At 37.2% G+C, this 25,120-nt stretch overlaps 1 protein-coding gene, 1 non-coding gene and 1 pseudogene across 2 annotated transcripts; 1 reads left to right on the forward strand and 2 right to left on the reverse strand.

Moving 5' to 3' along the window:
• Nucleotides 1-18: 18 nt before the first annotated feature.
• Nucleotides 19-20,249, reverse strand: LOC141712864 (protein argonaute 4-like; annotated as a pseudogene).
• On the reverse strand, nt 18,846-18,952 carry LOC141682873 (small nucleolar RNA R71). Its single transcript, XR_012559982.1, has one exon. It is a non-coding gene; the product is annotated as a small nucleolar RNA R71 (small nucleolar RNA).
• A 3,349-nt stretch (nt 20,250-23,598) lies between the features above and the next one.
• Nucleotides 23,599-24,353, forward strand: LOC141712873 (uncharacterized). The gene is made up of 2 exons (XM_074515981.1): nt 23,599-24,224; nt 24,320-24,353. Exons 1-2 carry the CDS (start codon nt 23,599-23,601, stop codon nt 24,351-24,353), a joined length of 660 nt encoding a protein of 219 aa, XP_074372082.1.
• Nucleotides 24,354-25,120: the final 767 nt, after the last annotated feature.

Raw genomic sequence — 25,120 nt, forward strand, 5'->3', positions numbered from 1 at the left:
CCATTTGAGAAAGTCTTTTCATGGATCAGATAAATCCTGATATATGAAGAACAATAACATGAAACCAAAATTTAGAGGCTTGGCACACCTCATTTCCTTGTCCATCAGACCATTGTATATAAGGCAATGAAAGAAGTCTGGTCTCCATTTCTGAAAGTTCCAACCCAATTTCTCGAGTAATATGCATGGCTGTCATACCTTTTCTTATGATGAACTTTGAGAATGAAGTGAACTTTAGATTACCTTAGCCCAGTCAAGAGAGAATGGATCCCTGGCATTTTGATTGGCTATAGGATATCAACAACAGGTCCAAGCTGGATAATCACAGTGGTAGATACATCTGGTAGTCACAAAATAAAGCTAATTAATAATAAATATATCCGTTGTTTCATCTATGTCAGTATTATTGCAAATATATAACTTGAAAACTATTACTCATATACAAACGTAATTAAACATACCCATATTCAGTGATAAACCACCCTACGTGGTACGAAAACTTGAATGTAATCCACGGCAACCAAGAACACCACCACCCACATTAGAAAAGTTATTCCCATCATTATGAAAGAATGATTATCGAACAACAAGGCAACCCCTGAAACTCTCCTTATTAATTATATCAATTATGAATGACAAGTCCTAAAAGAGATTAGAGACAATAACTTATCATTTAGCTGTATGTTGTATGAGGATAATATCGAGAACCCTTAAGGCCTCCTGAGAGTTCTCGGAGTCCTGACCACGTAAAGCTTGTGCAATGGCCTGCACATGAATCTTTCTAGCATAGGAAATTTCCACCTTGTAAGTCTTGGACTGGTAAGGCCGTTTCAAACTCTTCCGATCATTCTCATCAGGACTTTTATCAGCAAGTGAACTGCTATTTCCAGTGCTCCTGAAAAACATAATTACAATAACTAGGTGAGGACAGATGCACTGAATTTCTACAAATGTGGTAGCGTGTTTAAAAGAGCATTCCTATTATATGAGATATTCTCAAGTACAATATTAAAGTCTAGCTTGTTTCCTGGAAGAGCTGCAACAGTAAACAAACTATTTTCACCATCATAAGCAAAGTCTCTCCCTTCCAACTCCATCTTATAAGTTTGATGAATACGGTCAAGCACGTCTTCCAATACATTTACCATCAACTGGATGACCATCTTCATAAAAAAGAGCAACCTATAGAAGTACACATACTTAGATACTGGCAATGCACACCATTCACACTTAATGCACAACAGCAAAGGTATAAACATACAACAAATAAAAGTGAAACAAGGAAAAAACAAAGCAGGTAGTTGTTGTGCACAAATTTTATGGATGAAAAATCAGCTATTCGACTATGGTTTACATGTGGACAAGATTCCAATTTTCCGTGACAACACAAGTGCCATTTCCATTACTGAAAATCATGTGCAACATTCAAGGACAAAGCATATTGACATAAAGTACCATTTTATTCGAGAACATGTCATGAATGGTACTGTGGAACTTCACTTTATTGCATGCGACCAGCAACTTGCAAACATTTTACTGTTAGGTCACACACACACTGTAGAGGGGGTGAATACAGTGTATAGTACACTCAAATTGAACTTTAAGATCTTAAGTAACAGAAAACAAACTTTATTGAAACAATAAACTCTGTTACAATATGGAACTGTTACCTCTCAGTGATGAACAAATATCACGAGAGCTGCTAGGGTTATAAAGAATAATAACTTCGATAATGATAACACTTATAGTGTAAACCCTATGCCTGTGTTTATATACTACACAGTTACAAGATAATCGCTAATTGATATGGAATATAATTCTGCTTCCTAAAATATATCAATCAGATATCTTTTCTTCCAAGTATTCCATTCTTCACGGAATTCCTTCTTCATGCATATCTCTTCTTATGTTTATCTCGATCTTCTTTCCTTTAATCAGCTACTGTCCTTATCTGATTGTCCTTCAGCACTTAAGTTCTGATATCTATCTTCTGATGATTATCTCCTGATAATATAAGTACTGATATCCTTAAGTCCTGACTTCCAGTATAAGTACTGATCAACAGTTAAGTACTGATTTATCTTGTTCACGTAAGATCTGAAAGCTAAACATAAAACATATTAGCCATGACATTATCAAATATATCTAACAATCTCCCCCAACTTGTAAATTAACAAAATATACAAGTTTAACAGATATTTGATGATGTCAAAAACATTAAGTACAAATGCATGAGAAATAGACTAGATAACTACAACTTACAGTCCTTAAAGTTTTTACCAATTTCAACTTCTGATAACAACTTCAATCTGTATAAATATCATAATTTAAGCAGTTGTAGATCTTCGACTTGGCTTCTTCATTTTCTGATCTCTCTGATGTCAGGAGTTGTTCTGAGATAGTTCTTCAACAAACATTTCTCAGCATATCTTAGTTCATCAATCATTCTCCTTTTAACACCTTTAAGCTCTGCAGTATCTTCACCAGTTTGAAAGATTGCAGCTCTGAGATCATTAATCTTTGCTTTTCTTAACTCCTGATCTAGTCTTATGACATAAGCTTTATCAGATTCAAGATTGAATTCAAGTCCCTTAATACCAAGATACGTTCTGATCAGTGCAGTATTAGGCTTCATATCAACAATATCACCATTGTGATCTCTGTACTTTGGAACATATATGCTGTCAGACTTAACAGAATAAAGCCTTTTCTGTCTCTGAATCTGTTCTTTTAAGTAGTTTGCAGCAGTCTCTGTTATTCTGTCATCCACTTGAAGTAAGAAAAGTACATGCTCCAATTCTTTAAAATACTTCAAAGGAATGGCATTTTGTCTTATATGATAAACCCTACTATCTGTCATGAAATACAACATGATGTATTCTTTCAAGTAGGTATGGTAAACCATCTGTACAGATTCCAGTTGATTCAATCTCTCAGGAGTTGCTCCAATACCTGGTTCACTCAAGGAAGTTGGATCATTGGTAGTGTTGTGTACTCTTCTTTCATCAGCACTTCCCAATCCAGTTTTATCTCTAGCTTCCTTTCCAGTAACTACTCTTGCTTCAAAACCACTTGCAGTAGTCTTCAAAGATTGAGTCTGTTTTGCTTTAGTGAATCCTGGTAGGAGTGTTTTAGTTCTATTTTCTGATATCAAGTTAACTTGAGCACTGTCAGAGGTTACTTGCTTCTTCTGAATATCAGAACTTACAATTTCTTGACTCTGAACAACTTGAGCCATGTCAGAGATTGTTTTAAGAACTTTTCTTGTAGTCAGAGCAAGATCATCTTTTCCATCAGTAATTTCTTCTTCCTCAGGAGGTACATAAGGCTTGATAGGTTCACCAACCTTTTCTTTACCCTTGGATCTTGGATCTATCCGTGGTTCTGATCTAGCCAAAGTTGCTTCAGTATGTATCCTTTCTTTTCTTTGATCACAATGCCTTTAGGTTTTGGAAGTAACTTTTTACCAGAAGCTTCAGATTTAGATGTGACTTTCTCTGATTTAAGTCTGGCTTCTTCTTCCTTTAAACTTTCCAAGTCCATCCCTGGATTTTCTTGAAGAAATAACTGTCTTGACATTTCCTCATCAAGATCTAGAAGTTCATCAGAACTTATCCTTTTACCAGCAGCAGAACTTATTCTTTTCCCAGTATCAGAACTTGTTCTGTGACTAGCTTGTCTTGATGTAAACCTTCTACCTTGACTATGACCACTACCCATTCCAGAGGTTCCTTGGTCATCTTTTCCATCATCCTTTCCTTGCAGAGTCTTGTTGGTTTTGCATTTGGACTTAATTACCTTCTCCCCCTTTTTGGCATCAGCAGGTAATAAAAGAGAGATAAGTAGTTCCACTGAGGTCTGGATTTCAGTAAGTTGCGATTGCTGAGAAGCTTGATTTGTCAGAATTTGATCAATCTGAGCTTGTTGCTTCTCTTGAGTTTTCAAAATATAAGCAACCCTGTCAATGGTAGGTTGGAAGAACTTTTTCTTATCAATTTTCCAAACTTGTTCCTGTTTGATAAAGTTCTCATGAATCTTGTGTAGCTCTGCATGAGTATTGGAATGAAGACCTTGTAGATGTTTAGTACTCAATGCAGTGACTCTAGGCTGGGTTTTAAAATCATCAGAATTTAACATTTCATCAGCTTTAGTCAAGTGCTCAGCAAGATGTAAAGCATTTGGAACACATGAAACTGAGTTCCATTCCTTAGTCCACTCCTGACCTGCAGGAGTTTCACTCCAAGGTACTGGTGCATCCCTGATAACAAACTCCTTTACCAGTTCAGACTTAGGAAGAGTCGGTGGAGGAGTATGTCCTGAAGGACCTGCTTCATCAGCATCTACAGTTGTAGCAGCTTCACCAGTATCTCCAACATTTGCAGCATCAGAACTTAAAGAATCAGTATCTTCTGATAAGACAACAGTGTGAGTAGCAATGGAGGCTTCAGCATCCTCTAATTGTTGATCTGATACTAAGTTCTGATCAACAGCCATATCCTGATGCTCACCTAAAATCTGATCATCAGCATCTTGATGCAGAGAAGGTGTTGTTGATAACTCTGGAGTTTGAACAGCATCAATAACAGGTGTTGTAGAAGTATTATTTGCTGTTGGAGCTTCTAAGAAAAGTATTTCAGGCACAACCAGGTTCTGAATATCAATTTCAGCACTTGTGCCTGGATCAACAAGAGACACAGATGGTGAGTTAGCCTTGTCAGATACAGCTTCCTGAGATGGAGTTGATGGAGAAGAAGTGACTGGAGCAAATTCCTTGTCTTGTGAGAACAGAGATTCCTGATCCCCTTCCTTAGCTGCTTCCTCCTCATTATCTGAAACTGGCCTTTGTGCCCTCTGTTTCTTGTACTTCCTTATTGATTTGGATTCCTTGGGAGTTTCAGGAACTATCATGCGTCTAAGCCTCTTGAGAAGCCTAGAACCCCCAATTGCAGAATCCTTCTGAGAAGTTGCGTTCTCAGCTTCAACCACAACAAGTTCTGAAGAAGGAATCTGTTCCTCAGAATCTGATTCATCTCTCAAAGTAAATCTCCTCCTCTTTTGAGGTGTTTGAGGAACAGTCTTTGTTCTCTTTGGCTTAGAGGATGTAGGCTTCACAGTAGGTGCTGAAGAAGAAGGTTGAGCAGTCTGTGAAGTGGAGAGATAGGATTTGAGATAAGTTCTGAGGGTAGGTTGAGTAGAATGAGAGGTAGGTACTGAGGTTGATGGATTTTGGTTATGGTGAGTTGGTTGAACATTTGAGTAAACAGATTTGTAAGTATTAGGATCAGCATTTACCAGAATCTGTTTCACAGACTGAGGAATCTGTAATTGTCTTACCATTAATTTCCTTGTGTCAGCATTTATCAAGTCGTTAAAGTACCTTTTTGCAACCTTAAAAGGTGGGGTTTGAGTGCTGACTAACTGGGGTTCAGCAGTACAATACGTATAAATAAGTTGACAGAATCTAGCAAAATAAACAACATCTCGATCCTCTGTCATCCTATCCCCAATAAAACCAATTATTCCAGTTGCAAAATCAAAATGAGTTTGATGGATAATAGCATACCCTGTGTGCTGACTCAGAATTGGGATAGCATCAAAATTTGAACATTTGTTCCCAAAAGCTTTGGTGATGCAATCAAAGAAGAAACTCCATTCTCTTCTGATATTAGCCCGTTTCAACTGTCCAAGTTTCGTCAGACTCTTTTCATATCCCAATTCAGCCATTAACTCCCGAAAGGCTGAGTTCTCGGGAACTGAGAAAGTACAATCCTCGGGAAGATGTAAAGCCCTGCGTACTGTACCAGGAGTGACTACAAAAGATGAATCACCCACTTGGAAGATAATACTGGGAGTTCCACGGTTACCACCATCATCAAAAACGCCAGTCCTCCAGAACCTCAGAACTTGTTGACTTGAAAATAATTCAGGCTGAGTTAAGGCGTACCCAACCTCACTATGTGCAAGAAGATCTTGCACAAAGTGCAATTCAGATGGAGCTTCAGCATGATCAAGAATTGCAGCATAGTTGTTTGGAACAAACTTTGCTCCATCAATGATTAAATCCTTTGGTGCCATGAAAAAATTGAGAATTAAGAATGCCTGATAGTTGTTTGATATAATGTATGTAGGAAAATAACGGAAAAAGTAAAGTGAAGGAGAGTAAAAGTAAGAAGAGAGATAAAAGATGAAGAAATTAAAAAGATTACAGAAATCTTCTCTCTGTTGTACTTATACAAAAAAAATATTACCGTTGGACACCTGTCAGACATGCAGTAATAACGGATAGTTACTGGGCTCGAGAAAACAGGAATGATTACTTACCCAGTTGCCTTGTTTCAAGGAAAAACCGTTCCTTTAATCAAGAGAAACAGTTTTAATTCAAAATTTAAATCGTTAGCACTGATTGAATTATTTTTCACTGCAATATTAATATTTTGAAAATAAATTATGTTAAAAATGACCGAGATAATTTCGATGAATAAGTGCTGACAGAGAATCAGAACTTAAATAAAAGCACAATTTAAATGGTCATCAGAATATCAATCAGGATTTATCAACACAAGATAAAATAACTCAGAGACAAAATCTTGAAGTAAAAACAATTTTCATTAATATATCAAGTCAATACATTTATGAAATGGAAATGACATCAGTACTTATACAAGATTTTCCCTAAGCTTCTAATCCTAACGTCAACAGCTTTAGTCCTAGCTAAGAAGCCTGACAAAGCTGATGATGAAGAAGAACAGGAAGAAGACGAGATTAAGTCATCTTCCTCTTCCTATCTTCGACGAACAAGATGGCGAGTTGTATGATTCGCTCTTGCTGACGGATAGCTTCCCGCCTTTCCTCCTCCAATCGCTCCAGATGGCGATGGTAATCCATATAGAAGAATAGAAGGTGAGTCAGCACCTCCTGTGGGACAGAATCCCAGATCTCCTCAGGAATGGCTGTTACATGCCACTCCTGCTGCCAATCGGCACAACTTAGCTCCATTGTAAAGGTTTGGTTGTTCAAAAACATGTTGTATCGAACCATTGTGTTTTTGATAGAAGAAGGAGGATAAGTGTGTGAGAAGAATGTGATGGAAAGACTGATGTGAAGTGGTTGCTTATATAGGCAAGAGAATGCCAAGAGACGCAAAGATATTTAATGCTGACAGGTAGAATTAATTCTACCTCGTCTCCCTAGACTTTGAAAAAGAATAACAGTCATTGGAAAGAGGAAGCATGGTCTAGACCGCACAAAACACAAGAAACAGTGGTCTGTTCAAGTACAAATACCATTAATCCTAATCACAGTGACTATTAATCTTCCACTTCAACATATTCGAGTACAAACTGAGACTGTTATCAAATTTTATTCAAAGATAAGCCAAGTAAAGGATTAGACTGAGAAATCAGAACTTAGACCTATACCAGAACTTAACAGTCATCAGAACATAATTTCTTAACTCGAAAAAGGAATGCCTATCTTAGTAAATACTCATACAAGTTCTGAGTTATGGACGTCAGTACTTAATCATCAGAACGTGTAACTTAGAACTTGTCCTCAGAATTTGTGCAATAATGACACATTGACTATTTTATCTAAAATAACATAGACCACCACAGAAATTTTCATCATTCAGATGGAGTGATTAGTGTGTGCATTAAGCTAAAAACAGACAAAGAGTAAAGTCTGATTCACTGCAGTACATCTTAGAAATAAGGCATAACTAAAATTTTGCTAAAGATCTGTCATTGTCCTGAAACCGACTGAAGAATGAGTTTATGCTTGAGTCCACCTCAACTATTTTGTGCTAATTTTATGCATCTTTTGAAATTCTATTTTACAGTGGCTTCTCAGTGTAAGTGAATCACGACTGTTTATCAGAATTTATGCTATTTTCAGAGTATTTCTCCAGTAATCATAGAGTGTGAAAAGTCACCAAGAAAATATTTTGCTTTTCTGATGCATATTTACTTAATACCAGCAATGCACTTGGGTCGTCCCTTCCACATTTTTACTCTAGATCTCAAAGGAGTACCTGATTTTAATCTTTGATCTTTTTGCTTTTGCTTTTGATAAGAGAGGTCTATTAGCACTTAGTACATTCAGCAGTTTTACTAGTATCAGAACTTAACAGATGAGTAGCATTATTCTAATTTGTGACTTAGTAATAAGATATACAAAGTGAACTTAACTAAGCTCAATTATCAGAATTTGCTAGTGTCATAAGTTTTCCACTGAAATAATTACTTCTTCCATGGAATCATTTGTTTATTGAAGACTACTAGGTCAGTATCTAGCACAGTTATCCTCATAGGATTGAATAGGTACTAGAACAGATATATCACTTATCAGAGTTTAGAAACATATATCAGACAACAGTCAGTACTTAAAGACATTTATCAATTAAGCACAGAATACACAATGAGATGAATTCTGTAAATACTGAGCATAAAGTCTGATAACACAGAACAAGTCTAAGCAGATTTAGAGAAGGAACCTGAAACCATTCCAAGTTCATTTACCAATCTTGTAAAAGTAGCTTCACATAATGGTTTTGTGAAGATATCTGCCAACTGTTGATCTGTGGGAACAAAATGCAATTCCACTGTACCTTCATCCACATGTTCCCTGATGAAGTGGTACATGATGCTGATGTGCTTTGTCATTGAGTGTTGAACTGGATTACCTGTCATAGCAATAGCACTTTGATTATCACAGTAAATAGGGATTTTGAAATATGTTAACCCATAATCCAGTAACTGATTCTTCATCCAAAGAATCTGTGCACAACAGCTTCCTGCAGCAATATACTCTGCTTCTGCAGTTGATGTGGAAATTGACTTTTGTTTCTTGCTGTACCAAGAAACCAATCTGCCTCCAAGAAATTGGTAGCTTCCACTTGTGCTTTTCCTGTTAATTTTGCAACCTACAAAATCTGCATCTGAGTAACCTATTAGTTTAAAATCTGATTCTCTAGGATACCATAATCCCAGAGCAGCTGTTCCTTTAAGATACTTAAAGATTCTTTTTACAGCTGTTAAGTGAGGTTCTCTTGGATCTGCTTGAAATCTTGCACAAAGACAGGTAGCATACATGATATCAGGTCTACTAGCAGTTAGATAGAGTAGAGAGCCAATCATACCTCTGTAGTCAGTAATATCTACTGATTTACCAGTATCCTTATCCAGTTTTGTTGCAGTGGCCATTGGAGTGGATGCACTTGAACAATCTTGCATTCCAAATTTCTTTAGCAAGTTTCTGGTATACTTGGTTTGACAAATAAAAGTGCCTTCCTCATTCTGCTTGACTTGAAGGCCCAGAAAATAGCTAAGTTCCCCCATCATACTCATCTGATATCTTGACTGCATAAGTTTGGCAAACTTCTTGCAAAGTTTGTCATTTGTAGATCCAAAAATGATATCATCAACATAAATCTGGACCAGAAGTAAGTCCTTTCCATGGTTGAGGTAGAACAGTGTTTTGTCTATTGTTCCTCTGTTGAATCCACTTTCCAGAAGAAACTGAGCTAAAGTCTCATACCATGCTCTAGGAGCTTGCTTAAGTCCATAAAGTGCTTTGTCAAGTCTGTAGACATAATCTGGATGTTTGGTATCTACAAAACCTGGAGGTTGTTCAACATATACCTCTTCCTCCAATTCTCTATTGAGAAAAGCACTTTTCACATCCATTTGAAAGATAGTAAACTTTTTGTGAGCAGCATAAGCCAAAAATATCCTTATGGCTTCTAACCTAGCAACTGGTGCAAATGTTTCATCATAATCAATTCCCTCCTATTGAGAATATCCTTTTGCAACCAGCCTTGCCTTATTCCTTGTAATTATGCCATCACTGTCAGTTTTGTTTCTGAATACCCACTTTGTACCAACAACAGATCTATTCTTTGGTCTTGGTACTAGGATCCAGACTTTGTTTCTTTCAATTTCATTCAACTCTTCCTGCATTGCTTGCACCCAATCAGCATCTTGAAGAGCTTCTTCCACTTTCTTTGGCTCAGTCTGAGAGAGAAAAGAATTGTAAAGACACTCATTTGAAGTACCTGTTCTAGTTCTGACACCTGCATCAGGATTTCCAATTATCAAATCAGGTGTATGTGATTTTGTCCACTTCCTTGCAGATGGAAGGTTTTCTCTAGAACTGGATGCTCCCCCATGATCCATGCTATCTTTATTTTCATTTTCTGATGGTCCCCCTGAAACTATGCTTTCTGAGTTGGATTCTTCAGTATTTAGATTTTCAGTACTATCAGAACTTGGCTTATCAGAACTTGACGAATCAGAACTTGAAGAGCCAGATGCATGTTCGAATGTTTCTTGAGATGTGGTAGGATTTTGAGTATGCTCCCCCTGCATATGAACATCTTCATTTAACGTAGTCACCACAGTTTCAATAACATCAGAGTTTAATCCATCAGAGTTTGCAGTATCAGGACTTAGACTGTCAGGATTTTCAGTATCAGAATATGAGTCTTCATTTTCAAATCTCAGCTGATCATGGTCAACGAAATCTTTAAGACCAGTGATCTTCTTGTCATCAAAAGAGACATTGATCGATTCCATGACCACTTTTGTTCTCAAATTATAGACTCTGAAGGCTTTTGTGGAAAGTGGATATCCAACAAAGATTCCTTCATCAGCTTTTAGATCAAACTTTGATAGCTGTTCAGGATGAGTCTTGAGAACAAAACACTTGCATCCAAATACATGAAAATATTTCAGATTTGGCTTCTTTTTCTTCACCATCTCATATGGTGTTTTTCCATGCTTGTTAATGAGTGTTGCATTTTGAGTAAAACAAGCAGTCTGCACAGCTTCAGCCCAGAAATAGGTTGGAAGCTTTGCTTCTTCAAGCATTGTATGTGCAGCTTCAACGAGAGTTCTATTCTTCCTTTCAACAACTCCATTTTATTGTGGAGTTCCAGGAGCAGAAAATTCCTGCTTTATTCCATGGCTTTTGCAGAACTCTTCCATTATCAAATTCTTGAACTCAGTGCCATTATCACTCCTTAAAATTTTCACAGAATCTTTGACCATTTTATCCAGCTATTTGACATGATCAATCAAGATAGATGCAGTTTCACTTTTTGTGTGCAAGAAATACACCCATGTGTATCTGGTGAACTCATCCACTATGACCAACACATACTTCTTCTTTGCAATAGACATGACATTTACTGGACCAAATAGATCAACATGTATAAGATGATAAGGCTCAAGAATTGATGATTCAGTCTTGCTCTTGAATGAAGATTTTCTTTGTTTGGCTTTCTGACATGAATCACAAAGACCATCAGGAGCAAATACTGTGTTTGGCAATCCTCTCACAAGATCTTTCTTGACAAGTTCATTTATATTGTTGAAATTTAAATGAGAGAGTTTCTTATGCCAATTCCAGCTTTCTTCAATTGATGCTCTACTTAACAGACAGATTGCAGAGCCATCAGAACTTGTTGAAAGCTTAGCTTCATAAATGTTACCACGTCTGTATCCTTTCAGAACAACTTTGCCTTTAGGTTTACTCACAACTTCACAGTGTTCTTCAAAGAAATCAACATGATAACCTCTGTCACAGATTTGACTTATACTCAGTAGGTTGTGTTTAAGTCCTGAGACCAGAGCTACTTCTTTAATGATGACATTCCCAAGATTGATATTGCCTATCCCAATGTTTTTCCAATGTTGCCATCTCCATAAGAAACACTTGGGCCAGCTTTCTCCACAAAGTCTGATAGCAGGGCCTTATTTCCAGTCATATGACCTGAACATCCACTGTCCAGAACTAGAATATTTTTTCTGTTGCCCTGCAATCACAAAGACCACTAATTATTAGTTTTAAGGACCCAGACTTGCTTGGATCCTTTGGCCTTATTAAGTTTGTTAACATTTGCAGCAGATTTAGCATCAGAGTTTATGTTAACATTTTTCTTATCAGAATTTACATTATCAGACTTTGAATCAGAATTTACACTAGAAGGAACAATGGAAACTTTCTTCAAAGAAGGTTTTATTTGATAATAATCATAGTACAAACTATGATATTCCTTACAAGTATAAATGGAATGCCATAAACTACCACAATGAAAACAAGGATTTTGTGGTTTGTATCTAACTGACTGACTCTTAACTCCTGATTTTGAAGGTAAGGAGTTAATATTCTTATTTTTCCTGCAAAAAGAAGCCAGATGGTTAGAACTTCCACAGTTATGACATGTTTTCCTAGGAGCATCAGGAACAGGTTTATAATCATTGCTTTTATTCACACATTCCTTTCCATTCCTATTTTTCCTAGGTGATTTTACCTTGTTTGCATTCTTGACATCTTTCAGCTTATGCTTAAGCTGCTTCTTTGTCATTAAGCCTATGTTTACTTCAGCTGTCTTTTCCTGTTTTAGTTTGTCAGAAGTTAATTCCTCTTTAACTTCTGATTTCTCATTATCAGACTTTACAGTTACAAACTTAAAAGGTTTTAACTTTGGCTTTTGCTTAACAACAGGCTTAATTTCTTCAGTTCCTTTGTCATTCTTATTCTCTCCATAACCTAAGCCCTCTTTCCAATTTTCACTACTTAGCAAATTTTGAGTTGTTCTGCCAGAGTTAGTCCAAGTCCTGATTATCTCTCTTTCCTTTTCTAACTCAGTTTTTAGAGATTCATTCATTTTTAGCACTTCATCCCTAACATAAAAAGCATCATCTCTATCCTTCTGAGTTTGATGGAATATAACTAACTCTTTTTCTAAGAAATCATTTCTTTTCTTAAAAGCAAGATTTTCAGAAGTTAATCTTTCACATGTTAAGGTTTGATCTCTATAACTAACAAACATGGTTTTAAGATATCTTCTCAACTCATTAATATCATCAGTATGAAAAGCATAAGTAGTCTGAGGTACCTTTGTTTCAGCAGCTTCAGAACTGCTCTCAACACTTTCTTTATCAGCATTTGCCATCAATGCATAGTTCTCCTCACTTTCAGAGTCTGAAGTGTCTGTCCAACTTTTCTGCTTTGTGACAAGAGCCTTGCCTCTGTCACCCTTTACCTTCTTGTAGTCAGAAGATATGTGGCCTTTCTCACCACAGTTATAGCATTTAACATTGGTGTAATCTCCTCTGTCAGACTTTCCTCCTCTGCCTTCAGATCTTCTGAAATTCTTCTTATCAGAACTTATGCTTTTTTTCTGGAAAACTTCTTTCCCTTCCTGAACTTCCTGTATGCAATCTTGGTGATTCCTTTCACCATAAGAGCACACAGCTTCATCATCTCCTCATCAGCATCGGTCTCAGGCAAGCTTTCAGAATCTGAGTCATCATCACTCTCAGAACTTGATGACTCAGTATCAGACTTTATGAAAAGAGCTTTACCCTTGTCTTTCTTTGAGGAAGCTACCTTGGGGAATTCTTCTTCAGCCTTAAGAGCGACTGTCCTTGACTTTCCTCCTTTCCTCTTGCTTCTTTGTTCCATCTCCAGCTCATGAGTCTTGAGCATTCCATAGATTTCGTCAAGAGTTGTTTCATCAAGATTGTAGTTGTCTCTTATTGTCGTTGCCTTCAAATCCCAGCATTCAGGAAGAGCTAACAGGAACTTAAGGTTTGAATCTTCAAGATCATACTCTTTATCAACCAATGACAAATCATTCAAAAGTTTGACAAATCTATCATATAAATCATTCAATGACTCATTAGTCTTTGAGTCAAAGTGTTCATACTCTTGAGTGAGTATTGTCTTCCTGTTCTTCTTAATTGTGTCAGTTCCCTGACACCTTGTTTCCAGAGCATCCCATATCTCCTTAGCAGTCTTGCAGTTGATTACCCTGTTTGACATTACATTATCAATGGCACTATGCAGTAAGTGTCGTACCTTAGCATCCTTAGCAATTGATGCTATGTCTTCAGCAGTATAATCACTCTTCTCCTTTGGTACGGTCATTGCTGCTTCACCTGCAACTGCAACAGCGAGTTTGGTTGGTTTATGAGGACCTTCCTTGATTCTATCCAGGTATTCTGGATCTGTTGCTTCCAGGAACATGGTCATCCTTACCTTCCATATGGGATATTCAGATGGTCTCAATATGGGGACTCTGATGGTCTCATACCGACTCTGAATTAGTGTCTTTGGTGGTTCCTCAGTTGTGGTAGGCTTAGTTGGAGTTTCTGTGTCCGACATGATTGTGTTTGGATCTTTAACTGTATGTAAGTTAACAGATAGGCTCTGATACCAATTGTTAGGTCACACACACACACACTGTAGAGGGGGTGAATACAGTGTATAGTACACTCAAATTGAACTTTAAGATCTTAAGTAACAGAAAACAAACTTTATTGAAACAATAAACTCTGTTACAGTATGGAACTGTTACCTCTCAGTGATGAACAAATATCACGAGAGCTGCTAGGGTTATAAAGAATAATAACTTCGATAATGATAACACTTATAGTGTAAACCCTATGCCTGTGTTTATATACTACACAGTTACAAGATAATCGCTAATTGATATGGAATATAATTCTGCTTCCTAAAATATATCAATCAGATATCTTTTCTTCCAAGTATTCCATTCTTCACGGAATTCCTTCTTCATGCATATCTCTTCTTATGTTTATCTCGATCTTCTTTCCTTTAATCAGCTACTGTCCTTATCTGATTGTCCTTCAGCACTTAAGTTGTGATATCTATCTTCTGATGATTATCTTCTGATAATATAAGTACTGATATCCTTAAGTCCTGACTTCCAGTATAAGTACTGATCAACAGTTAAGTACTGATTTATCCTGTTCACGTAAGATCTGAAAGCTAAACATAAAACATATTAGCCATGACATTATCAAATATATCTAACATTTACCAAGCCACTTAACGAGTCAACTTTCTCTAGGTTGGTAAGTGAGTTAGGTATGCTTAATTATTCTTAAGTTATTATGATGTCTAAGCAATTTGTAATGCAGCCAGAAATAAATTTGATTTTTCCTAGAAAGATGAAATTTTGGCTAAGTCAAAATTAATCTCTCGACGGATGTTCATTATCCGTTGAGAATGAATATCTGTTGAATTTCAGCATTCGTTGAAAGTCAAATATATTTATGGGTACTTTATCCCTCGACAGATAATGGTACATTCTATATCCGTTAATTTGCTTTAATCATAGCCGTTACTTCTACAACTTATCCGTAGAATTTACTTACAGTGTGTATGTATATATCGATGGGTAATCTTTAGAATTTCTACAGTTTATTTCATTTTTAACGGCTATTTTTGGCAATTTTCATTGGGTACTTTATTGTAATTTTTAATTTTTAATTATCTATTTCTGAAAAAGTATAAAAGTTCCTTTTGACTTTTCATTTCACTTTTTATCCTTCTCTTCATTTTCAACGCAATTTTACTCTCTTCATCTCCAAAACCCTCTTTCTCTGTAACTGCTTACCAATTACAAATGGCACCAGTAGTCAAGATTATGTCTCAATCTGGGTTTGTCTATGAAAAGAACAACTTTGTAGCTCTAGTGGACACGAGTGTTGCTACTGAAGACTTTTACAAGCTGATGGACTTCATTCGCAACTGCAAATTGAATTATGCCATGCTCGAGTCTCCAGTGATTTACTGTGAAGTTGTGGAGAAAATCTGGACTACAGCCGTGTTCAATTCCACAGACAAGACCATTACCTTCACTCTTAAAGGTAATAGCTTCTGTATCAACTGTGATGAAATTCAAGCTTGCTTATATTTTCCTGAAAATAACACTTCTATTCCACACACAGACACAAATAAGAGCATCATGCTTAAATCTATCGGCTACTCTCTTGATTCTACCAATTTAGGTGGAATTAGGAGAATGGGCCTTAGAAAATAATGGAGCTTTCTCTGTGACTCATTCATAAAAGTATTTTCTTGTAAAATTAGTAACTTTGATGCAGTTACCTCAATAATGATTAACATGCTTTATATGCTTCTAGATGACAAATATTTCAATTTCAGTAATTATGTCATGGTAAATATAGGGTATAAGTTAGGAGATATTAAGAAAAGGTCCAAGATCATATATTATGCTAGATTTCTCATGATGCTAGCAAATCATGTTTCTAAAGACCTCTTGATTGAGAACCCAAATAACAAGCTTGCTTGTTGGGTCCAAGAAAAGAGGGTACTTGCTGACTTGAACAAGAACAACCTCCACAGTGGTGTGCTTCTTAACTACTTGCCAATCATGGAGGCACCTCAGGTAAGTGAGGTAAATGTTCCTCTCCCAACCAAATCCCAAACTCAAATTTCTTTGACTCCTACTGTGGCTATGACATCTGAGAATGTGACCAAACAGATGCCTACCCAAGCCATAAAACCTAAAACTTCAAAATCCAAATCAAAGAAACCACAATCTAGTTCCTCTCAAAAGAAACTAGTTTTAAAAACTACCACAACACATGAGGGGAGTGTGAAGGATAGTGAGAAAGGTGAAGGACATGGTGAACATCAAAGAAGCCCTAAGAATAAGATGAGAGAGGTTAGTGTATCCCAACCTAGCCATACCAAAGTCTCCCAATAGGCTGTGGTGCTTAACAAGGATATTAGCACAATGCTAGTTGCATCCTCCCAAAAGGATGCAACTATTGAAAATAGCTCTTCTCCAAGAGCACAGAACAAGAGGGGTAGGGACACCACAAACCAAACTCAAACCAATATAAAAAAGAAGAAGTTGAAATCATTGGGGGAGTCACAGGATGTACACACTCTGCCAATGTTGAGTGGCATTTAAGACACTTTATTATGCACTAATAAGCTTTGAATTGATGTATTTGTACTCAAGTTGTTAAGTGTTTTAATATGTTTTCTAGTGTTTTTGCATTTCAGGTATTATCTAGGTAATCAGGTGAATTAACATTATTTTGGTGCTAATTTGGTGTCAAGGTGGTGTTGGAATAAAAGCTCGTGGAAAGCCGGCTCGAAGCAGCAAGGAAAAAGATGAAATCTGAGTTTTTCCCAGAAGGACGGCACGCCCGCGCTGTGATAGCGCATGGCCGCGCCAGGATTCCAAAATGACAGTGCGCCCGCGTGGTGATAGCGCGCGCCCGCGCCGGTGCAAAAGTTTGAAATCCTGATTCTAATACAATTCTAATTGGGAGACTTCCAGATTGATTAGGGCTGTTATATATATATTCAAATAAGAATGTTTTCATAAGAGAGAAGTACCAGAGCGCACCGTAAGAAGACCGTTTAGCACGATTCAATAAAGATGAAGAAGATCTTGTTTTTACTTGCGAATCTTTGTTTTAAGTTGTAACTTGGATGCTAGTTTTCTTATTTTTGAACCTTAATCTTGTTTCGTACTTGGTTTTATTTACTCGTTATAAAGACTACGTTTGTTATACCATGCTTTCATCGGAACCCACGTTGATGATGAGTCCGATTATGGGCTAATCGTTATCGTGGGGTTCTAGCGGATTTATTTATGAATTTCTTTAGTTAAATTGTTTCGATTCCTTAGTGTGTGGTGATTGTATGATAACCTAGTATTGGTTGTGCTTATTCGTCTTATAAGAGTCACGAACTTATAAGATAGTGTGTTAATTCTTAATGAAGCGACAGTGAATTTAAGGATTTAGAACTTGCCATGCTAGCATAGGTTCATGTGTTAGTTATGCATGATTTGTAGGTAATTTTAACCATCTTACTTGCCATGTGTAATCATGATAGATAACTTGTGCTTAAACTGTCATGTTGTCAAATTCTATAGACATATAGGGTCTCAATATAATTGGTGTATATTTAGCTTCTATCTCTTTTGTGGATGTCTGGTAGTATGGTACTCGTGCAACGAAAGTTGGTGTTTATCAGTTTCGTGTTGTCTGATTAGTGTCATCATCATTGCATGCTTAGGTTGAGAATAATAAGGTTATTGAATGAAGTATTTAATGAAGTTAGAATCCCATGTTTGTCATATATATTAATTCAACCAATCTTATTCTCTTAGTTATAATTGTTAGCATAATTCTTAGTTATAAACAACCTCAATTTGTTATCGTCTTAGCATTAAATAATAACCATACATTGTTGCTTAAGTGCATAGATTAATTAGTTAACCAAAGCCAGTCTCTGTGGGAACAAACTGGAAAAGATTATATACTACTTGCGAACTCGTATACTTGCGTGTAATATTAGCACGTGTTTAGCGAATAACAAGTTTTTGGCGCCGCTGCCGGGGAATGCAATGTTAATTTATAGTTTATGTGCTTTCCATCAGTGGTCGTTAAAGTTCATTGACTCGGACATTATTACTTATTTATTTCCTTGTCTTATTTTAGGTACTCTAGCGAGGGTGTATGCATACGCGTTCGCGTACTCGTAAGAGAACACTGGATAAATCCGAGGAAGAACTTGTGGTGGTTTGAAGGGAAGTTTTTAAGGAAGAAAAGAAGGTAGAAGAAGAAGAGAAAGTCGAGGAACCAGCTTTAGTAGAGATGGGTGATCAAGCAGAAAATCCTAAGGCTTTGATGGACTATTCTCAGCCTAAGATCAACGACATTCAGCCGAGCATCATCAGGCCAGCTATCAGGGCTAACACTTTTGAAATTAAGTCAAGCACGATTCAGATGATACAGAACCCAGTTCAGTTTGGGGGTTCTCCTACTGAAGACCCCGACATGCACATCAGGGATTTCATCGAGATCTGCGACTCATTCAAGTTCAATGATGTGACTGAAGATGCTATCAAGCTGCGACTCTTCTCATTCTCTCTGAAGGACAAAGCTAAGTGCTTGTTACATTCTCTACCAGCAGGGTCTATCACCACTTGGGAAGATCTTGCTCAAAAGTTTCTCACTTAATTATTCCCTATGGCGAAGACTGATACAATTGGGAATGGTCTTACTCAGTTTGCTCAGCAAACTGGAGAATCTCTGTGTGAGGCTTGAGATCGATATAAGGAGATGCTAAGGAAGTGCCCACACCATGACATGCCTGATTGGATGATTATCAACTGCTTCTATAATGGATTGGGTGCTACTTCTAGACCCATGCTCGATGCAACATCAGGAGAAGCCTTGTGAGCTAAAAGCTACGATGAAGCTTATGAACTTATTGAACTGATGGCTGCTAATGAGTACCAGAATCCTTCCCAGAGACTGACTCAGGGAAAGGTAGCAGGAATTCTGGAGTTGGATGCAGCAACTGCTATAGCTGCCCAACTTAAGGTTTTGACGATGAAGGTGGACACTTTGGCTAATTATGGAGTTAATCAAATCGCTAGTGTCTGTGAGCTTTGTGCTGGTGCCCATGAGACTGATCAGTGCACAATTTCTAGTGAATCAGTTCAGTTCGTGAGCAACTTTCAGCGTTCGCAGTAGCCTGTACCAGCCACTTATCATCCCAACAACCGCAATCATCCTAATTTCAGTTGGAGCAACACTCAGAATGCGGTTCAATAGCCTTATCAGCAGTATCCAGCTAAGCAGTACAACCCTCTAGTTTTCAGCAACCGCAATATGCACCATGACAACAACTCCAGCTGCAACAAGCTAATTAAAAATCTGAATTAGAGGAGTTGAAACTTATGTGCAAGAGTCAAGCTATTTATATCAAGACCTTGAAAAATCAAATTGGGAAAATTGCCAATGCCTTGCTTAATCATCAGCCTGGTACACTACCTAGTGACACTGAAGTGCCAGGAAAGAGGGAAGCTAAGGAGCATGTAAAGGAAATCACTTTAAGGTCTGGAAAGGTTGCGAATTCCGAACAAACTCAAGTGTTGACTGAAGAAGCTGAGGTTGAGAAAGAAGTAGAGCGGTAGGAAGTAGAAGTGGAACCAAGAAAGACTACTGTTAAGCACACTCCTCCTGAGGATAATACAGGGGATAAATAGATCTATCCTCCACCACCTTTTCCTAAGCTGAACAAGTAATTTGAGAAGTTTCTGGAGGTGTTCAAGAAACTTCATATCAACTTACCTTTCGCTGAGGCTCTTGAGCGATGCCTAGTTATGCAAAGTTTATGAAAGGTATTCTCTCTCAGAAAGTGAAACTAGGTGATTCAGAGACAGTCGTTCTTACGGAGGAATGCAGTGCTGTGCTGCAACAGAAGTTGCCTCCGAAGCTTAAAGATCCAGGAGGCTTCACTATTCCGTGTACTATTGGAAAAGTGTCTTTTGACAGATGCTTATGTGACTTGGGAGCTAGCATTAATCTAATGCCATTTGGACTTACCTGATCCAAAATCGACTTATATGACCTTGCTGTTAGCCGACCGTTCTTATACATATCCGCGAGGTATTGTGGAGGATGTTTTGGTCAAGGTTTATAAACTCATCTTCCCTGCTGATTTTGTAATTCTTGATTTCGAGGAGGATAAGAAGATTCCCATAATCTTGGGAAGACCTTTCTTGGCAACTGGCCAAACCTTGATAGATGTGCAAAAGGGTGAGCTTACGATGTGAGTGTTGGATCAGCATATAACTTTTAATGTGTTCAATGCTATGAAGTTTCCTACGGAAAATGAGGAATGACTAAAAGTGGAGTTGGTTGATTCTGTGGTTACTTCAGAACTTGATCAATTGCTAAGGTCCGATGCCTTAGAGAAAGCCTTATTGGAAAATTCAGATAGTGAAGATGACGAAAGTGAAGAACAATTGCAGTATTTGAATGCTTCTCCCTGGAAGAGGAAGATAGATATGCCTTTTGAATCTTTTGGAATGGAGGAATTGAACAAAGCTCTTAAACGCCTCAAGCCATTTATTGAGGAAGCTCCCACTCTTGAGCTTAAGCCTTTACTTGAGCATTTGAGGTATGCATTTTTAGGTGACGCACCTACTTTGCCTGTTATTATTGCATCTGACCTTTCAGGCAGTGATGAGGAAAAGCTTCTGAGGATTCTGAGAGAGTTCAAATCGACAATTGGCTGGACTATAGCAGATATCAAGGGAATTAGCCCTTCTTATTACATGCATAAAATTCTGCTAGAGGAAGGTAGCAAGCCTACGGTCGAGCAGCAAAGAAGACTTAATCCAATCATGAAGGAAGTAGTGAAGAAGGAAATTCTTAAGTGGCTAGATGCAAGGATCATCTACCCTATTTCTGACAGTTCATGGGTAAGCCCGGTTCAATATGTGGCAAAGAAAGGTGGTATTACCGTGGTAGCAAATGAGAAGAATGAGCTTATTCCTACTAGAACAGTCACGGGGTGGAGAGTTTGCATGGACTACAGGAACCTGAACAAAGCCACTAAGAAGGATCACTTCCCTTTTCCCTTCATTGACCAAATGCTTGATATATTGGCTGGTCATGAGTACTACTGTCTGCTGGACGGCTATTCGGGTTACAATCAGATTTGTATCACTCTAGAAGATCAGGAGAAACTACCTTCACTTGTCCATTTGGTACTTTCGCCTTCAGACAAGTTTCTTTTGGTCTGTGTGGTGCACCAGCCACATTTCAGAGATGTATGATGGTCATCTTTTCTGATATGATTGGCCAGAATGTGAAAGTGTTCATGGATGACTTCTCTGTATTTGGAGATTCTTTTGATGAATGCTTGCAAAATCTTGGACACGTTCTCAAAAGATGTGTTAAGACCAATCTGGTTCTCAATTGGGAGAAATGCCACTTTATGGTGCGACAGGGCATTATTCTCGGGCATAAGGTTTCCATTAAGGGTATTGAGGTGGACAAAGCCAAGGTGGGGGTCATTGAGAATCTTCCTCCATTTATTTTAGTTAAAGGAATTCTCAGTTTTCTTGGTCTTGCGGGGTTCTATAGGCGTTTCATCAAAGACTTCTCTAAGATTTCAAAGCCATTGTGCAGTTTGCTATAGAGAGATGTTCCTTTCAAGTTTGATGACGAGTGCCTTGCAGCTTTTGAGAATTTGAAGGAAAGCCTGATTGGAATGAACCTTTTGAGATGATGTGTGATGCAAGTGACTATACAGTTGGAGCAGTTCTTGGACAGAGGAAGAACAACATATTTCATGTAGTCTACTGTAAAATTCGTAATTTTATTTTTAATTTATTTATTAGAAATTAGATATTAATTTGTCTAGATAAATATTTTAAAATTAGAATATTCTGAAAACATTTTGTGCAAGGTAGTTGATTTGTGAAAAGATTTGTTATTTGTGGAAATAAGTGTAAGAATAATTTAGAAAATCGAAATTTTTTTAGTTTAGGTAATTGTGTGTATCAAATATTTTATTTATGGAATTTACTTGGAGAGGTTGTAAATCCTTAGGAGGAAATATTATTATTTCCTAGTTGAGATATAGGGTTTTGTATCGTTATAAATACACCATATTCGTATTCCTTGTTTTTATCATTAAAATTCGTAGGACTTTCTCAGCAAAAATCAGCTGTCTTGTAAAATTCGTAGAAAATTCATCGTAAGTCAGAATTCAGTGATTCTGGACTTTTCAGAAAGGTCTTTTCGTTATCTTCAGCTTTCGTGTTTCGTGTTTTTCAAGAAAATATCGTTTAGAGGGTCAAAAAGAGTAAATTCAGATCTGGTCAGGCTTTGAGGTAAGTACTTTTGACTTACTTTTAATTTTCGAAAAAGATATTTCAGTTCTGTTTTTAATTTCGTATAAGATATAAGAATTTTGATTTTGAAATTATAAGATATAAGTATTTGTGAATTTTAGAACCCAGTCTCTACGTTTTCGAACCCGTTCGTAATTTACGCTATAGTTCCGGAACTAGCCTTAGATACTCTTAGTAGGCGCACAAGTGTGCAACTTTAGATACCTATTAAGGGCGCGTAATTATTGAACTTTAGATGCCGACCACTGGCAAAGTGTGGTATAAAGAATAAGAATAAGAATTAGATGCCGGCTACTGGCAAAGTGTGGCCGTAGATCAAGACTGTGGTATTTATTAGAATTATCGTTTTGTTCTATTTTATTTTGTTCTGATCTGTTATAAAATCTGCCCTGTTCTGTTTTAAATTCTGAATTTTAAAATATAAAACTTGGGTTGGATCTACTTAACAAATTGTTTTACAAAATTATTATTGTTTGAAAAAAAATCATTTTATCAAAACACCCATTGTTTTTCTGTTTAAGAGATAGTCAATTTGTACTTGCTGAGCTGTGTAGCTCACCCCTTTTAACATTTCAGGTTCGGAATTTGGAGCATATTAAAATTAAGGAATGAGAACTATGAGGAGATCTGTGCTGCTTCGTTTTGTGCTATTTGAATTAGAATAAAGATTTTGTTTTTAGAGAATAAATTTAATTATCTGTTAGACAATTATTATCGGATTTGTGGAGCTGCGTCTCTATTTTTATGATTTTGATTATTGAGTTTGACCGCTGCTTTGACCTTCGTGATATATTTGAATTACCGAATAAGAATCTATTTTATTTAAGTTTTGGTATTTAGAGTTAATGGTCCGGAAGTGCGGGTCGTTACAGTTGGTATCAGAGCAGGCTGTCCTTCGGAGTGTATTAGGTATGGGACTAGTACATTCCCTAGGATGCGATCCTTTAGACTATCGTATAGGTCTTAGAAAATTATTTTGGATTTAGGGCATTTATTTGTGTGATTATTTGATATGTTTGACTTTTGTGTTTTTTTGATTATTGACTATAAGTTTAGAATTTGTTTTGTGTGTTCTAGTAAAGATGGATGGAGAAAATCAGAACAACAATGAAAATCAGGGCAATAATGATGAAGGAGGAAACGTCTTTGACCAGCTGGCTGAAACTCTAGCTGTACTTGTGAATCAGCAACCGAAGCCCAACATCGTCTCTCAATTCAAGCGTTTGAACCCGCCAACTTTTGATGGAGCTACAGACCCGGCTATCGTTGAGATGTGGATCCAAGAGATGGAAAAAGCTTTCGGACTTCTGGGGAGCAATGAGGAACAGAAGGTGACCTTAGCTGTGTACCAATTGCAAGGAAGCGCTTACGACTGGTGGCTTATGGAAAAGAGAAAGAATGAGACGACAAATCTTGAAGAAAATCATGAACCGTACACTTGGGCAAAGTTCAAGAAGGCTTTAGAGGACAAGTACTTTCCGAGAACAGTTCGTCTGCAGAAAGAGAGGGACTTCATTCGACTTCAACAAGGTGGAAGAACCGTCATTGAATACGAAGCAGAATTTGCAAAGCTTGCGAAGTACGCGTCGACCCTAGTAGCAGATGAGAGCAGTCGAGCACGAAGATTAGAGGAGGGACTTCGAAGTGACATCAGGAATTCAGTGGCGTCGTTTGAACTTCAGACGTACGAGGCTGTCCTCAACAAGGCGTTAGTGATCGAAAGGGGCTTGGCAGAATCTGAAAAGGCGTCTGGCAGTTGGAATAAGAGGCGGTTCACTCAAACTAGTGGGCAATCTTTTCAAGGGGGACCACTCAAGAAGCCACACGTGTACGATAACATCGGGGGTCAAGGTGATCGAGAGACGTGTACCAGGTGCGGCAAGAATCATCCGGACAAAGTCTGTCGTTGGAATACAGGTGCTTGTTTTCATTGCGGAGAAGTAGGACATAAGATTTCGAATTGTCCGCACAATCCGCCACCGCCACCAAGGAAGGAAGCAGATAACAAGATGGGCAAAGGACGTGTGTTTCAGCTGACAGGAAATGACAACTATCGCAATTAAGGTATGATTTCTTTTCTTTAGTGACTTATTTAATTTATTTATGTTATGTGAATTTGGGGACCAAATTCTTTTAAGGAGGGAAGAATGTAAAATTCGTAATTTTATTTTTAATTTATTTATTAGAAATTAGATATTAATTTGTCTAGATAAATATTTTAAAATTAGAATATTCTGAAAACATTTTGTGCAAGGTAGTTGATTTGTGAAAAGATTTGTTATTTGTGGAAATAAGTGTAAGAATAATTTAGAAAATCGAAATTTTTTTAGTTTAGGTAATTGTGTGTATCAAATATTTTATTTATGGAATTTACTTGGAGAGGTTGTAAATCCTTAGGAGGAAATATTATTATTTCCTAGTTGAGATATAGGGTTTTGTATCGTTATAAATACACCATATTCGTATTCCTTGTTTTTATCATTAAAATTCGTAGGACTTTCTCAGCAAAAATCAGCTGTCTTGTAAAATTCGTAGAAAATTCATCGTAAGTCAGAATTCAGTGATTCTGGACTTTTCAGAAAGGTCTTTTCGTTATCTTCAGCT

Source organism: Apium graveolens, chromosome 1 (genome assembly GCF_009905375.1).
Source record: "Apium graveolens cultivar Ventura chromosome 1, ASM990537v1, whole genome shotgun sequence".
Taxonomy (NCBI): Eukaryota; Viridiplantae; Streptophyta; class Magnoliopsida; order Apiales; family Apiaceae; genus Apium; species Apium graveolens.